At 37.3% G+C, this 17,877-nt stretch overlaps 1 protein-coding gene across 2 annotated transcripts; it reads left to right on the forward strand.

Moving 5' to 3' along the window:
- The first annotated feature begins 3,943 nt into the window (after window positions 1–3,943).
- On the forward strand, window positions 3,944–17,358 carry stac3 (SH3 and cysteine rich domain 3). 2 transcript variants are annotated; one of them, XM_028452485.1, is made up of 13 exons: window positions 3,944–4,148; window positions 6,049–6,089; window positions 8,975–9,053; window positions 9,715–9,868; window positions 9,994–10,091; window positions 10,197–10,257; window positions 10,626–10,723; window positions 11,351–11,423; window positions 11,640–11,689; window positions 15,850–15,932; window positions 16,147–16,198; window positions 16,284–16,421; window positions 16,643–17,358. In XM_028452485.1, the coding sequence occupies exons 2-13, from the start codon at window positions 6,082–6,084 to the stop codon at window positions 16,748–16,750; spliced, it is 1,002 nt and encodes a 333-aa protein (XP_028308286.1). In that variant the 5' UTR covers window positions 3,944–4,148; window positions 6,049–6,081; the 3' UTR covers window positions 16,751–17,358. The 2 variants fall into 2 exon arrangements, with proteins under 2 accessions (XP_028308286.1, XP_028308287.1); XM_028452486.1 differs by lacking the exon at window positions 6,049–6,089 and having other exon boundaries at window positions 3,978–4,148.
- Window positions 17,359–17,877: the final 519 nt, after the last annotated feature.

A 17,877-nucleotide genomic window follows, 5' to 3' on the forward strand; every position in this document is an offset into this window, starting at 1 on the left:
TAGATATGATATATAACATTTAGATTTAGATTCAATATTTAGACTTAGATTTAACATTAGATATAACATATAACATTTATATTTAGATTTAAATATTTAGACTTAGATTTAACATTAGATATAACATATAACATTTATATTTATATTTAAATATTTAGATTTAATGCTTTTTTTTTTTTTACCTCTATATATGTGGTTAAATGTTGTGTTAAATGTAGGAAAATGTGCTAAATATGAGAAAAGTGAGATAAATTAGCAACAACTTTTGTACTAAATTTTAACACTTGGCACCCCATAGACACACGGATTGTATTACGCACACACAAACAGTTTTGTTCCAATAATGATAAGACTCCAACACTGGCTGTGGGTGAGCTCTTTATTACTTTGAGCTTTGTTTTTGACCTAATTTTCTATTTGACATAATTAAACAATAACACAACATTATAAGCATGTTGCTTTTTGTGGTTTAAGTGTTGTAATTTTTTAATTTTTTTATATGAAATTTGCACGAGTTAACTTACAGAGCACACAAAAATTTCGCAGTTGTCAAAGCCTTTCTGTTTCCATTGGATAGGGAATGTCACATTCCATGAGGTTATTTCTGCTTCCTGAAAACATGTCTTTAAAAAATTAAAACATGAAAAAATATACATGAAATATTAGTTATCAGGTACAAGTCAAAATATGTACTATTAATACAGAACATTTCAATAAAACATAATATGAAAAATGGAAGGCTTCATAATGAAGTCCGATGCCTTGCTTCAACAGTAAGCCTTATAGTAAAACTGTACCGTAATGTACAGCAATCTGTTATCATAGGGGGATACTCTGTTATTAAACGATTGATTGGTTCAAGAAAGAAACCTCTGACTCTGTCTCTCTGACCAATTTCAGGTTTGAACAACTAGCAGATTTCAAACCAACAGAATAAGAAATATTTATTCAGGAAAAACAAGATTTTACAGCTGTAGTCTGGAGATTTCAACCACACAAGTCCAACAAATAGGACTGTGACTGTGAATGTGTACCTACGAGCATGGACAAAAAGCTGGAATAAAAATAACTAAAGGACAACACGGACTGAGTTATTCTTAGTTAGCCATACACAACAGTTCAAACACTGAGAAGGGGAAGATGATTAAAGCTGATCACATTTTCACAAAGCGCTGCTACGCTATACAAAAAACGAGCTGAGCTTTACAGACACAGCAAAGTTAAACGGGCACTGATGGCTCTGTATTTAGGAGTCAGTGATGATTTGCGTTGTTTTAGAGGGTGTTTGTGGTGGTTTAAGATGAGTTTATGCAGCCAGGACATGAGGAGGGAGGGCGGCGCACCTAATAAGCGGTCCCCGGAAACATTTCCCCATAAAAAAATGCTTCTTTCCACACGGTGACGGCGTTTCACGGTTGCCGTATCAATATACCAACATTCTATTTGTACGCAGCGACCCTATTTGGCCAGTTTAGGTCTCGTGATGGGTCAGTCATTGGCCAGTTTAGGTCGCGTGACTAAGAATAAACCTTACCCTAACCCTAACCCTAAAGATTGTTACGGTATTGGATTATAACCTAAACCTTAAGACGCTACGTACTTGTACCTTGGTAACTGTACCAACAGCACCAGGGGTTGTCCGTACGGCAACCGTACAAGTAGACATTTTCTTATTTACAAGAGCCTTAGAATACATGGAAGCATAAACATGCAGACTTTCACACGGACACGCACGGACCTCTGTAAATGCGGTAAATGGAACAGGCTTCACCTGTGCGCGGTACTGCTGCACAGGCTGTAATATCATCAAGTTTATCATTGTACCAGTTGTTAGAGCTACTATCTTTACTGGGGAGCAACTGTTTATTCCTGGTGATTGTTTTCCAGAGTTTTACTGGGCTTTTTTTTTACCGGTGATTTGCTCCTATCTACCTTCCGCTCTTCTGTTATAGCTGACAATAAAAGGTTTATTTAGTTTAGTTTAAGGAGCATATGCTCTTGTAGTTGTTGATTGATGTAGTTAAATGTAATTCCTTGTCTCTGATTAATGTTGTCAATCTTGTCTTGAACCCATTTAAGAATTCTATAACAGCAATTAGCAAAATTTCAACTAAAAAACACTGTGCATTAATTGTTTCATTAACTACAATAACATTCAGGATTGCGTTCAATAAATTCATATTAAACCACAGAATGAACAAAGAGCTGTTCAATAGGCAAATACTTCTAACTCAACTGCATTTATTAATACAGCTGTTTAATTTGACGAAAAAACTAATTGAACCAGTTGTATTGCAAAGAAAAAAAAAAAATATATATATTTATGTATATTTTTTTTTTTTTTTTTTTAACATTTTAGCATCCTAAACAAACACTAAAAACATGAATTAAATGCAATATTCAGTGTGTCTTTTCTTTAGCTAACCAGACTTCAATAATAAAAAAAACTTAAGCTACATTGTACCTACAACTATCCTGGGGTATACTGACGTATACTGAAAGAAGAGTGGCCGCCAATTTGTGCCTACTGCCCCTCTGACCACCGCCAACATTCATGCACAACTCATGCACAGTTGGCCATACCTGCCTGTTATTGCTTGATCTCGTCAGATCTTGGAAGCTAAGCATGACCACAGAGAATTCCAGGTGCCACAGCGGGGTGGCAGTTGCTTTCGTGGCGCACGCGCGGGAGCGGGGAGGGGAGGGGCCATTTCTACGTGCACGAATCAGTTTTGCTACAGACGTCTCACAAAATTTGTTGCAAAACTCAAGCAGCGCAGATTCGAGAAGTTGTAACCGGAGAGTTGTGGTTGTAAACGATAATTTACGCAAGTAATTAAAAAACATGTGAATAAATGTTGGATTACAAGTTTGCAGCTGTAATTTTATGTGTAAATATCAGTCTATAAATTTGTTCTCATCATTTGTGACATTAAATTTATTTCACGTGTTTGGATTTTTTATACACAAGCTCACATCACATTCTACAAGCTCTCACATTTTGCAACATATCTACCTTCATAATTACATCCTCACTGTTAAATGTAAATCTATATGGTAGCCTAAAACTTTGCCACTCAAGACCTCAAAGCAAGTAGAAAGTAATGGAGTGTCGAGTGTGGTTTATCCCAGGTAGAATAGTCTTCACCGTGGTGAAGACTGATGGGGTCCTATTTTAATTAACAATAATAATATTAGCCTTTTAGATTCATCTTCTACAATTAAACTAAAATTAAACCCAAAATGAAACTATATTCTTCACTTCTTACTATGATTTCTGTAACTTCATCATCAAGATTATTAACTATGAATAATACCCCTACATAAATAATAGAGACCAGCATACAAAACTATCTACAGTCAATAAATGAATATGTCATGGCACAATGGTTGTACAATTCTGCTACTATTTCTAGGTATTTCTTCTTTTGAAAGAAGTTTTTGTGGTTCACCCTACTGAGCAGCTGAAATCTTCTGAACAATCATTTTCGTGCACTCGTGGTATCGATTCAGACCACTCTAAGCGGACCCTCTATATTTAAATACAACTTTAAATCAGTTGTGATATTTTAAGAATACCTAAAAAAAACAAAAAAAAACTGTACAATAAATCTACCTCACTAATATGCCAACACAACTGTCTATTCACAAATTCATATTCATATTCATATTCCATTCACAGTGATTTTAGAGCCAAGAAAGCAAGCGATCAGACTATCTAATCATACACACAGCAGCACATAATGTTTGAACTATGACTTTAAGTTAAATAGCATTATACAGAAAGGGTTTGACACAAATATCTTTTTTTCGGCTCAGATTCTTAGTGTGTCAAGCAGACACGGGCAAAGAGTTGTACATATGTGCTTAAGAAAAACATAGGAAGAGAAAAAAGATCCTATTTCCCCGCGTCATCGGTGTTAAGTCTGAGCTCTTCAGCTGTTGCATGCTGTCAGTTTCACATTGGAGTGCTAAACTGGGCAGGCATGCAAACACACATTACTAGCACTTTGCACACACAGTTCTAAACTACAAATACAAATATACGCTGACACTGGGCCTACAATTACCTTGGAAATTACCGAAATAAGTCTTAAAAGGACCAATCTACAATCTCCACTGACCTTATTGGACACCAGTTATTCACAGTAAGTGAAACACCCATTCATTGGGACTCGATTTTACACAGCACATCTAAATCCTTTAAGGGAGTTTGTACTAAAAAGGAAAGTTACACTGTCAATTGAAGTCTGGTAAGCAAGTTTCAGTCAAACGATAAGTCTTGTCAAACAGTTAATGGTTAATGTTAATATCTGAATAATTTTACCATGCTGGAAATATCAACCGGCAAGTTTGCAGATTTACATAGAGAAAATGACTTCCTTTAATAATATAAGAACACTAGCACTGAACAAATTTTCAGCTCGGCTAAGATTGAATTTCACAAACCGAGAATTGTTTAAGTGACACAAACAAGTGCAGTGAGTGTTTGTGTCCGGCTATATACACTTTTCACTCTGATACAAGAATATTATTTTGGCTTAGTTTTGTGTGTCTTTGAGTAGACCTAATTTTGACAACAAAAAAAAAAATATATATATTTTTAGTTTTAGACTTTTTAGACATTTTAGTGTAAGTCTTAAAACTTCATTCATGATTATGGTCTAAACTTTTGTTCATAAAAAGAGCACTGGTTGCAAGGGATTGTTACCTAAATAACTTGTACAATGTGATGTAAAAATAACATATCACAATTCAAGCACATCTTTGAGAGCTCGTTTCCAGTTTAAACAGGTTTAGAGACTACAAATGCAATTGTCATTCTTGGGTCTAACAACATTGTTCCTGTGTAAAAACTGACACAAAGTCAAAAAATATATACCGTTTTTTCCGGGCTATTGAACGCACCGCTGTATTGGCCGCATTTAACTATTTTAGCAATTCTCTAAGAAAAATTCAGGCCGCTCCGTTGGTCGCACCCTATTGGCTGATGAGGGTGCCCTTCAAACAACTAGGCCAATCAGAATGGGCAGGTAGGCTGGCTGCTGTACTTCGGTTAACGAAGGTTTCCGTGTATTCTGATCAGTTTCAACGAACTAGTTTCCACCTACGCATGAAATCACATTAACTCACTGCCCCACGTCTTATATACCCCTCCCTGCACTCCCGTGCGCCTCAGCAGCAATCATTACCCCTCCCTGCGCTCCCGTGCGCCTCAGCAGCAATCATGTTGATTGGACTCTCAGAATACAGACACAATCACTTCTGAACAAACGTTAAGTGGTTATTTGTCTATTTTATGCTGTTTATTGTTTCTGTCTATCATTAATTGGATGATTTGTACTCATCCGGAGTGTTTCAGTGCACGCACTCTCTGTGTGTGTGTGTGTGTGTGTGTGTGTGTGTGTGTGTGTGTGGTGTGTGTCAGCTTCTGTCCTGTGTGTGGTCGCTCCTGATAAACGTAACACAATTATTTGACAACTTTGTGCTGTTTATTATCAACTACTATTCAAAACTGGCTGAGATATCTTACATTTTAAACCTTATTGTACTTTTTATACACTCTTCCCACCGTGAATGCATATGAGCCAGCACCGCTACCCACTCCAGAAACTTAAATTTATTACCGGTATTTGATTTTTATTTAAACAATCAGATATCTCATTGCATATATAAATATAACTATATAGATCAAATGTGAATATATAAAAAATATAATTATATAAATGAAAACAAATATTCAGCAGATAAATTACCTGCTGTCATTCGCTCCCACGCAATTTCCCTCCACGATCAGACACTGTCCTGCGGACCCGTTGTAGGGGTGACTGTCAGTAATATTCTGCCTTCCAACACCCACTTTTACTGGACATGTGTGACTGGCTGAAAAATCCATAGCGCGCACCACCATATTGGCCGCACCCTCAACTTTAAATGAAAAAAATTGCGTCCTATCCTGCAAAATATGGTCAATACATACAGTGTCAGGAAATTCCAAATTGAGGTCAGGGTATTGCCTTTCACTCTTTTCTTTTGGTTTCTCTCTAGGGGACAAAGTACTGACAGTATCTGCACCAAACCATGGATCAGTGAGTATAATATATGCATAATCAATAGCATCACTCCCTGACACAATATTAATGAACAGTGGAAGCTAAAATAGTAACAAAACCTGTCACTTTTAAGTGATTTACAGATTTTTTTTTGGTACAGCATCTGAGAGTAAACTTATCGGTCCTTCATTTTTTAGGCCAGGCTACCGGACTCAAAACGCAACTCACTTTGTTGTGATTGTTGTTGTTCTTCTTCTTGTTGTTGTGTACACTAATTAAAATCGCTACTCCTCTGTCATTAGTGAACGGATCGGGATGAAATTTGTTAGGTATAATCTATGGATGTGTACGCATCGACGCTCTGAGCTGATTTTTGATTTAAAAGAAAGTTGATTTCTCATTTATTTGCGAGTCAAATATTACACGGTTGGTGGTACTGAATCATTGGCACATATATAAATGGGGCCCATTACCCCGTATGTGTCACGGGGGCGCCAGGGGGTCCCCGGGGGCCCATTTTTATCCTTTAGTTCTCGTTAGATCAGAATGCAATTTGGTATGAATGCTCTATAAAAGAATATGATAACACCCTTGGAGCCCTTTTTGATTTGGGACCCAGAGTCCGGGGGGCCCACCCCCCTTTCCGGTCATTTCCAAATTTATAGGAACAGAGTAAAAAATATCTTTTCAAAGACAATTTAATGCAGATTACGATTATGCCTCGCACAATTCGAGTAAAATTTCATTCGTAAATAGTATATATATACTATTTACAAATAGTAAAATTAAATTTTGACCATGTGTTCATTTGTAAATAGTAATTTTATCTGAAACTTTTATGACAGTGATCCCAGATTATAAACACTTAGGGGTGGATTCACTAAAGGTTTAGGGTTATTAAAACATGAATAAGGCGTACAAACCCCAGGCAATCCGGACTGTGCATGTTTAGCGATGAGCCACGTCACAATGAGCCCACAATCCATTTGGCACATTTCCTTTTGATGGCACATTACCCTTTGGGGTAAATTGAAAATATGTTTGTGATTTCCTTTACAACAATAAAAATATTTTCTTGAAATAAATGCATTTTATCAGTTTATTTTAAATAGCACACCATAAAAGAACATTAAGACTTTGAGAATTTATATTTCAATAAAGATTCAAACATATGCAAATAATCGATGAAATGCCAGTTATTTTCATGATTTTCAAGGTGTACAACTAAAAGGTGGATAATCAATGGCAGAAGTTGCTAGTAGACCCCCGTTCATGCACTGAGGGTATGGGGGGGGATTAATTATTCCACTCATTTATTTTTTTGTGATCACACATAACATATAAACATAATGCAACTTACAATAGTAAACAAATGGAAATTTAAAGAGGTAAACTACTCAGGTGTAAGTAGTAAGGTAAGTAAGTAAGTAATGTTTATTTTTATAGCACCTTTCACAGACAGAGGCCACAAAGTACTTTACATATCCACTCATTCATACTCACATTCACACACCAATGGGACAGAACTGCCATGCAAGGCGCTAGTCAACCACTGGGAGCAACTTGGGGTTCAGTGTCTTGCCCAAGGACACTTCGACACATAGAACATCAAACCCCCAACCTCTCGATCAGAGGAAGACCCCTCTACCACCTGAGCCATGGTTGCCCAATATACTTATGTGTATCTTCAAGTATTGTTGTTGTGGCAAAAACCTCATTTCAATGTCAATGTTTATGCTGGTTCAAAAATAGACTCGTTTCCAAAACAATCTTGGGTTTCTTGGTTTATTCTTATTCACATATCAGTGACAACTTGGCCTCTGTTAGTATTAATATTTTTACCTGTGTGAGGCTTCTCCTTGAGTGGGAAGGACACGGTGGATCTACTTCAGTGCTCCCTGTGTTTTAGACAGAGTGGAACGATCTTGTTTTTCACCAGATCCAGAGAAACCTTCTGTTTGCTGTGTTTCGGTCACAGTTCCCTTCGTTTCTTGCCATTTTGAAAAACAAGCAGCTCACGCTCCAAACATCCGACCAGGTTTAAAAAAGGTTTACACTTAAAGAGAGCCCCAAGTCCGCAATTCACTGCAAAATAGTTGAGCTTTGTGACAAACTTTTTGCCTCGAAAATCACCACAGAACTGTTAATAACACCATGTATCCTTAGATTCTTCCCACAACAATGACACAAGTCATTAACAACAATTTGATTCCATTTGTAAACACTGAAAACTGTTCTTGACATAAATTATTCCGCCCCCTTTGCCATGTCCACGGTCATGCCTGTAAATGTTGTAACCTGGAATATGAACAGCATTATTTGAGGTGGTGGGTTTTAGCCAAGTCTCAGAAAGACACAAGAAGTGAAGGTTGGAATGTGTCAGCAACTGTTCAAGTTGTTCAGATTTTGATACAGGTCTTCTTATATTTAGGTGTCCCCAAATACATCTTTAGGTTAAACCTTTGGGTCCCAGAGTACTTTGGTGTGGTTAACAGTCTGAAATAGTCTGTATCTCAGGTATCTGGGTGACACGACATGAATGAATGAGACAAGCGCACCGTTTTGCAGAAGCCTTTTGAAAATACTCTCGGTTTATTTATTTCCTCACTTTATTGGCGTCACTTCCGATCACTTCTGATTGGTTGACTCGGCTGCCTGTTAACTCTGGTTTGTCCCGCCCTAGAAAATGAATTTGGTGCAAGGGTGCCCAGACTTAGTCGCTGATACAGGAGCTCAGTCTGGAATTGTTCCAGGCTAAGAGGTTACATATAAAAATAAACATTAAGACTCAGAAAGAACATTATCTCGTCACAAAAATGTTTTTATCATCACGAGTGTCAAGTCTTCCCTGCCCATTTTCTATCTTGAATTGAATGTGTGCATGTTCATTTGTTTGTTTGTCTGTTTGTTTATTTGTTAAGGGAGGAAGACAAGAACTCGGTGGATATCCATGACAACCCTCCAGCTCCTGACAATGTTGTGAGAGAGGATGGAGACACTGTAAGTGAGAGAGCCCTCCATAGCTGTAGTGACATTTCTGCGCTGTCTAAAATAGCCACCAGCTGGGATAGGATCATACAGATGTATCAATGGGGAAAATAGGTGTCCAAGAATCTCTGGAATTAAAATGACTCTGAAGGTGGATTTTATGGTCACATAATCTGCAGTCATAATAAGGAACATGGTTATTATGAAAATGCAATGGAAAGCAATTTATCTTTAGTGTACTTCTTAATCCCAAAACCAGTCTTTGGCTATTTGTAACAACTACTGTGTAAAGGTAAATGGTAAATGGACTTGATTTTATATAGCACTTTATCACCACACTGAAGCAGTCTCAAAGCGCACATATCAGCTCATTCACCCAATCACTCTCACATTCACACACCAGTGGGACAGGACTGCCATGCAAGGTGCTTGTCGACCACTGGGAGCAACTTAGGGTTCAGTGTCTTGCCCAAGGACACTGCGACACATAGTCAGGTACTGGGATCGAACCCCCAACCTCTCGATCAGAAGACGACCCACTACCACCTGAGCCACGGTCGCCCACTGTGGCACTGGGACATGGTTGATTTAGCCAAGTTTATTTAAACTCATATTCAGTGAATACATCAGTCAGCACATGAAAACATCTAATTGTGGCCATTTTTGCCATCAGGTCTATTTCATATATGAAGAGGAGGTAGAGGTGGAGGAGAAGGAACCAGAACCGCCTCCACCTGTTATTCGAGTTAACGACAAACCTCACAAGTTCAAGGACCACTACTGCAAGAAACCCAAGTTCTGTGATGTGTGTGCTCGTATGATAGTTTGTAAGTATCTTTAACTAAGCATGTGCAAAGTCAAAACTACTCCGCAAAATTTCCATCAAATATTGGTGTATTTTTCCTCATAGAGGTGAATGTTTGAGTAGAAAGTGACTTGGCTTGTTTTCCAGTGAACAACAAATTTGCTTTGAGGTGTAAAAACTGCAAGACCAATATCCACCACTCATGTCAGTCCTATGTCGAGTTCCAAAGATGCTTTGGCAAAATAGTGAGTGCACAACAAATGACGGTCCCACTAACACTCTAATGTCTCGTCGTTTTTGCTCACTGAAATAATTAGTCTGAAACTGTATGTGTTCTATCTCCCTCACAGCCACCTGGCTTTAGAAGGGCCTACAGCTCCCCACTTTACAGTAGTGACCAACCAGATTCAAGTAAGTCTCACAGGAAGAAATTACTCATGTTTCAACTGACTGCAACTACTTTTGGCTCTGCAAAAATATTTTAGTTCATCAATATAACATCTTACAATGTGTCCCAGGAATGTCAAACAGAGTTGCTATAGGCTGCAGTCCTGCACAACTTTTTATCTTTTCTCTACTCTGAGCCTCTGAATAGTGTGAGTGTGTTGATTTGTCCTGCCTGACTAAATGCCTGGTAATTAACCATCAACTCCAAATAGCTGTGTGGGAGCTCGGAAACATCTTAAACACGCAGGATTTGAACCCTCCATTAACCCAATTTCACACCTGTGCTACAACCTATTTATGGACTCTTTTTTCCCTCCTCTGATCCCAACCAGACAATCCAAACCGGAATGACCCTGTATTTGACACTTTGAGGGTCGGTGTCATCATGGCAAACAAGGAGCGGAAAAAGAATGAAAATGACAAGAAAAATGTAAGAGTTCGTTTTAGATTTGTCCAACTTCTGTAAACACTTCGTTGGAATCCAAATCCATTTCTTGTTTATTCCTTGTGATTGACAGTGTCCTGAAGTCACCAACTGTGTTTTATAGCCTTAGAACTTCATTTTAGGGTGAAATCTAGAAATTCATATACATTCACTAAGACTGGTATCTATGGATGATTTAGTTGGCAGGTAAAACATGAAGACCTCCATTTTTTTAAAAACAACCTCTGTTTACATGATTTAGCTACTTGTTTGTGGAGTGTAATGTCGTCAATGTGCTATCAATGCACAATAAATAGAAATGTATATAACCTGTTACAGAAAGTTTAGCTTCCTTGATCCATGTTGTTTGTGGGAGCCGGTTAGTGGGGCCATGGAATACGAAAGGAAACTACAGCACTAAGAGAATGGGATCACTGAGAATTTAACCAAGGATCACTTAGTTCCGAGTACTGTTAACCACCATCCCACCAAAGAGCACCATTTAAAGCAATTTAATTCAGTTTTAAGAAAAGTAAAAATAATTACACATAAGTCACTGTAAAACTAATATTTATATTCATAAAAGGTTTTGGAAAAATTAAGTGCTGATTTTAACAGTGTTCTGTCCACTAGATAATGATGATGATGATGGAGGAAGAAGAAGAGGAAAACCAACAGCCCAAAGAGAATGAGGAAACTACCGAAGGTATAGAACCCCACTAAACTGGCTGGACATTAACTGTAGTGTGAAATAAAGGGTGGCAGCAAATGTAAAATACTGTCTTATCTATCTAACAGTAAAATAGTTCAATGTTTTCAGTACACACATAAACAAATGTCATTCCCACCATGGTGGAAAAAATACAAATGATTTCCAAAACATTTAAATGGCACGCTGCTGATTGCTGTGACGTTCATTTAGGGAAGCTGGATGACAAGAAGGAGAAAGGAGGAGACAAAGCAGATGACAAGGTGAAAACTACACATTTAAGAGTTCAAAAATTATAAAATTTGTCTTGAGGTCAGGGGCGCAATTAATATGTAACAATGAGATGACCTTGTTTCTCAAATAAGGGTACGTGATGGCACTAGAGAGTGGAAAAATAACAAATGAAAGCATTAAAATTATGGGGTTTTATAATGTTTATTTTACTTAAAAATAGTAATCATCATAACAAACAAATAATCTTGACCAGAACATTAACTTAAAATACAAGGATCAGTCTTGGTTCCAAGTGGGAGATGACCAGAAATGATAAAAACTATTGAAATAATCTATTCAGGAGGTACTAAATACTCTTTCACTCCACTTATTTACAAAATGGGATTCTTTAAAATAAATGTTATCACTCATTCATTTCATCATTATGCTCTATAGTTGTTTTTTCATAGTATTCTGAGCAAAATGTTGTAATTTGACAGAGAGGGTATTTAGATTCAGAAATAAGAGAATGGGGGCACTTGAAATATCAAGCTCTTTCTACATACCCTGCCAATCATCATGTCGACTGGAGTCAGTGCAATCATCTAAAATAGAGGAAGCTATGTCTAAAGAGAGCCCACCTCCCACTAAAGCAGAAGCTCACCTGGTGAACAACAGCCAAGCCTTCCAAATATCCAAGAATATCCCGGCTCCCATCAGAGCTTCTCTTCACTCTCTACATAAACAAGTCCATACCAGGAGCCTACCGCAACTCCTTTTTATGATGTTCCTACTGTTGCTTTAAATTATCTTGTGTTATATTATCCTTTTGTGATGTTCCTGCTGTTGTTTAGTTTCATTTTTGCCTGTACAGCACTTTGTGATTTTATCTGTGAAAAGCACTATAGAAATTAAATTTACTTACTTACTTCCACCACCTACATCCCCAGAAGAGCACGGAGAAGATGAACATTGCTTCAGCATCCCCGCCACTGTACCGTAGTAATTCAGAAATACGGTTGTGTTCATTTTTTACAAGAAAATAGACTCCATCAAACCAAACACTAATTGTTTTACCAAAAGAGCAAAGCTTACAACAAACCTTCACAGGAATTCAGTTGAATCAATAAATCACTAATTCCAACCTAAACCAAACAAATGAAGACAAACAAAGCATTCAACAAACTAACATCCTCCTCTCACATGAGTATCATGAGCACAGAAGCTCTCAAACAAGCTGACGAAACAGACCATGAGTGCTCTCAAGCCACTGCTGACTGAGGTCTCTAGCTGGCATTTGAAGACCAACGGATCAGTGGGTGATACCTTAAGACTGATGTCCTCACCTCCATGCCAGCAGCTCTCCCTGCACTGTGGCCTAATGCTAGTTTTAATCAAGCACAAATTACAAATGAAAACAAACAAGGATTTTGACTAAATACATTTATTTGTCAATATTTCATTTCAACCAACTCTCCATCATTTAGCTGGGGACATGTCTCATATTGTAGGTCTTTGCCACAGATTTTGATGTCTTGATGACAGAGGCAGAGGGCTCCTACTTAAAACACTGTGGCCCAAGGCAGTGCTACCTTTACCTCAGCTCTCCTTGTCTGCAACAGAAAGGAGGTCATTAAAAAGAAAATTATGTAAAAAACATTTAAACATCAAGTGATTTTTGATTGAATGAATGTCTTACCAGCAAACTCAAGGTCCATAGAAATACACTATTACATACAAAAATAATCAAATAAGAACAGTTCAAATGAACATTAGTTAGACAAGCCATTTGCTTCATTTACTATGTATTTATGCTGATATAACCTACAAGTGCAATTCAGCTACTAGCAGTGTTCATAACACTGCTAGTAGTTTTAATGAATTAAAGTTAATGTCTAGAACAGACACACACACGGGGTGGACGATATGGGGAAAAACATATCACAATTTATTTTTGTAAAATCACAATCACATTACAATTTTTTCATTCAAATCATTTAGACTATTTTAAAGTTATTTACCAATAAAACAAACCAATTCGCTTACTTAAAATCATCGCCCATTTATGACAAGTTATTTTTCAAATATTTTTTTTAAATTGTATGTAAGCCATTTATCAAACTGGTTCCAAGTACAATTAACATCAAACAAAAGGGCTGACATGTTCTTATAGTCACACACAGTCTTTTTACTTTGTTTAACTAAAGTAGTGTAGCATTAGCATTAGCAACACTTGCTACATACGTAACAAGGCAGCATATCAGTCTAGTGATTTCTATTTGTTATTGAGGTAACACAGTCATATGAATAAAATCCTACTTTAAACAGTGTTTTCACACCTCATTTCACACAGTTTGGACAATAAGATCCTTTACAAGATAAAACGTTGGTTACATTAGGCCTGGGAGATATGGACCAATACTCATATCTCTATATTTTTCCTGAAAATGGCAATAGGTGATATAAACCATTTTTTTTTTAAGTTTTACAAGAAAAATAATGTCAAAGTCAGTGGCACCACAAAGACCCTTTTATTAATCACTAGTAGCACAATAACAACATTTTGTGTCACTTTTGGCTTTTTCTTTCATTAAGGCTGAAATGTGATTAGATTAGGTTGTGTTGCTTTTTTCAGGGCAGCTCTGAGTTGCTGAAAGTAGTTTTTAAAGTAAATTACATTCAGGACACTGTCTCTTTAAGAATGTCTCAGCAGCAGCTCTGCTACAGAGAAAGTTTGTTAGAAAAGAAAAACACATGCAATGTTAGTTTTTTAGACAAGTAAACTAACATTATAACACACGCACGCATGCACGCACACACACACACACACACACACACACACACACACACACACACACACAGCAATATAAACAGCGAACAAAATTGGGTAGTTACATACCATCTGAAACGGCGTCAGTTCTCTAAAAACACTTTCTTTCTGAAAGCATGTCAATGACTCTTTTGATTGGTTTATTATTGTGTGATTCCTGTTGGTTAGATTTAGGCACAAGGAGACATGGATTGGTTATCTCGGTCAGTCAATCAGAGTTACTCGAGCTACGGCAAGCCATGAGGACCAAAGTTCATTAGCATGAAAAAAAAATAAAAGAGTAATGAATGGGGAAATATCAGCATGAGAAATGTCAAGTGTGGCGTGTGGTGTCAGAATGCGTCAAATTGCGTGACTGTCACACTGAAAGCGTGAGGCCTGGTAGCTCAGTACTGGGCTAATAGTCGTTAATCTAGTTTGTAAGCAGGCATTTCAAAGGCCATCAACCCGTCTCATGCTCTATCTGCTGTGTTTTTCTCACTCACCCAAACGGGTGTCTGTCCAGCCCATAGCACTGAGGGAGCTAAGGTAACTCTGCTAATAGCCCCACTGTGCCTTAGTTGTAAATGCTTACAGTTCTGTGGAGATGCCCACCCACAGTCTTGCGCGTCTAAGACAAACCCCTCTTCGTAAGACGGGAAAAGAAGAAACAATATCAATGTCTCAATGCTGGGGGAAGATTTACGAAATCATCCCAGTCGTTGTTTGTCAGTTATTTCATTTCAGGACTGGTCCAAGGGTAAAATGTCTAAAAAGAATATACAATTTGCACTGAGGAAGAGTGTCAAAGCCTTACCAGACAAAGAGGCAAAGCCCTTATGAGAATCTCCCTTTTCATTAACACGTATTAATCTGCCTCATTATTGATTTATCGACTTCCCATAACAGCAAAACTCAACGCATTAATAGTTTAATCCCTTGTGCTCAATTTTCTCCACATCACGCCACCGTTGATGATGCCAACAAGTTCAATTTCAACAATTTGACTAAAGGATCCTGACTGAAATGTTTGGTTATCCGAAACATGTTTATTTTTTAAATTCTGTATTACAAACATGGATGGTGGAAATTCAAAATCTTATTATATTGGATTGCATGTTGGCTGGTGGTTATAAAACATTGAATGTGCCAGATCCCTTAGGCTAAACAAAGTAGGGTTTGGTTAGTATATGTAAGGAGAGGGTTGTTCTTGGCCTGCAGGTTTGCATTGCTACCACAACTTTAACAGTCAGTGACTAGACGACAGTAGAATCATTATTTTCCCTCTCTATTAAGTTAATATTCTGTTTTATCTCGATATGCAAAATATTGTTTCTTCCATATTAGTCCAATGAAATTACTTTTTCATGTGCAGAAACTTCTGTGTTGCTTTGTTTACAGACAAAGGGGACGTTCTCCCAGTCGCACTATTACCTGGCTTTGTATCGCTTCAAGGCCATTGAGAAGGACGACTTGGACTTCCAGTGCGTTTGACTAGCAAATATTGTACATTTTACATGTAATCTGAATAAGTGAATCACCAAGAAATGTTTTTTTTAATCTTCCTATTGTTAGAATAGTTGTTCAATGACTTGGTACAAAAAAAAAAGAAATCAAATTATTAAAACTATATTTTGACCAAATTACAACACTGTTACATATAAAATAGGTGATCAGGAATTTGCTTGTTTGTGTTAGCCCTGGAGATCGCATCACAGTCCTTGATGACTCCAATGAAGAGTGGTGGAGAGTGAGTGTAATGTTCATGACAAAAATGCAAATTTCTCTTAATTTTACCACTGCTGCAGCTTCACTCGTGCTTTCTACTTTACCAGGGAAAGATGGGGGAGAAAACAGGTTACTTCCCCACCAACTACCTTATCAAAGTGCGAGCATCAGAGAGGGTTTTCAAAGTTACTCGCTCCTTTGTGGGGAACAGAGAAATGGGACAAATCACACTGAAAAAAGACCAGGTAAGGTTCGAAGTGTTAATGTGTTTATTTAGAAATGTAAAAATGGGTTTGGGGCACTCTTTATGATGTGTTCTATAATCTTTAAACCAACCATTAGATTTTTAAGGCTTTAACCAAAAAACTAAACTAAACTAAACAAAGACAGCAACACTTAAAACACCCAGCTTAATGAAGTCTGATCGCATTGATGCATTGTTGTTTGTTATATCACACTGGTTCAGATTGTGGTGAAGAAAGGAGATGAAAAAGGAGGATATTTGAAGGTCAGCACTGGACGTAAGCTGGGCTACTTCCCTGCAGATCTGCTGGAAGAGATCACTGTCACCTAAGAAGACCAAGGGAAATGAATGACTATCGTAGCTTATTTGTCACATCTGGAAATCCCTTTATGGTTTTATCTGAGCTCTTATTGTGTCTTTCCAGCAGAATTATATAGACTTTTTTGTACCCTATACCCAGAAAAATTTAAGACTAGTTTCAAAGCTTAAATCAGCATCTACTGTATGTAATCTACAGTGGTTTTAGCATTGCAAAGATAGTGTTTTTGCTCAAAATTCCACTGGTTGATATTAAGTAGAAATAATTAAGAAGAACTTAGTGCTAATTCTAATACAGTTTTGACAATACGTTAGTAAACATTAAGTTTTTCTCTTTTGTTAACAAACAAGCAAAAAAAATCTATTAAATACTGCCTTTGTATAAAAGGATTGGTTAGATTTACCAGTCGTTAAATTTAATTTCTATAATAGTGTAGCCTTTTCAGTCTCCATGGATCCATCCCGTGCCACCACAAATAACTGAGTGCAAGAAGAATATAAAATGTAATGGAGAGGTAAAGGGGACATATCATGCTAAATCCACTTTTTTAGCCCTTAAATGCATTTTGTTGTATATTTAGAGGGCATAGAAGTACAGAAAAAATCAAATTAGTCTCTTCAGGTGCTCCATAGATATTTTTATATTCTGTTTTGGTCATATTTTTCAATCTGTTTCGATTTTTCTATTCTCTATTACGTTTTTTGAACTATTACATCACAGTATTTGCAGCGGAACTGCCAAATTAGGACATCGACTCCAGGCCCAACACTTCGAGCAATCCACCATTTTTATTTCTCGCTTTTATTTTGTAGTCCAAGCTCAAGGATGCCGAAGTTACGAGAGGATAAATCAAAATGTTCTGTTGTTGGATGTAGTAACCCACACACTTCATTACACCATCTCCCAGCATCAGAACCTTTTCAAAGTGCCTGGTTGAGTTTTATTTTTCACAGAAATGTACCCACATCTGTGGGTAAGGTAATTTTTGTGTGCGCGAAGCACTTCAAGGATGACTGCTTCATCAACCTCCGCCAGTATAAAGAAGGATTTGCCGAAAGACTTTGTCTGATTGAGGGTTCAATTCCTTCTATTTTTGGAGACGGCGAACAGAGCACTTCGATAAGCTGTATATAACGCT

Source organism: Gouania willdenowi, chromosome 7, assembly GCF_900634775.1.
Source record: "Gouania willdenowi chromosome 7, fGouWil2.1, whole genome shotgun sequence".
NCBI lineage: Eukaryota > Metazoa > Chordata > Actinopteri > Blenniiformes > Gobiesocidae > Gouania > Gouania willdenowi.

Coding starts and splice junctions, on each gene's coding strand:
- stac3 (XM_028452485.1), top strand. Junction 15,933..16,146: donor AAGGACGACTTGGACTTCCA/GTGCGTTTGACT, acceptor TGTTTGTGTTAG/CCCTGGAGATCGCATCACAG. Junction 16,422..16,642: donor TCACACTGAAAAAAGACCAG/GTAAGGTTCGAA, acceptor ACACTGGTTCAG/ATTGTGGTGAAGAAAGGAGA.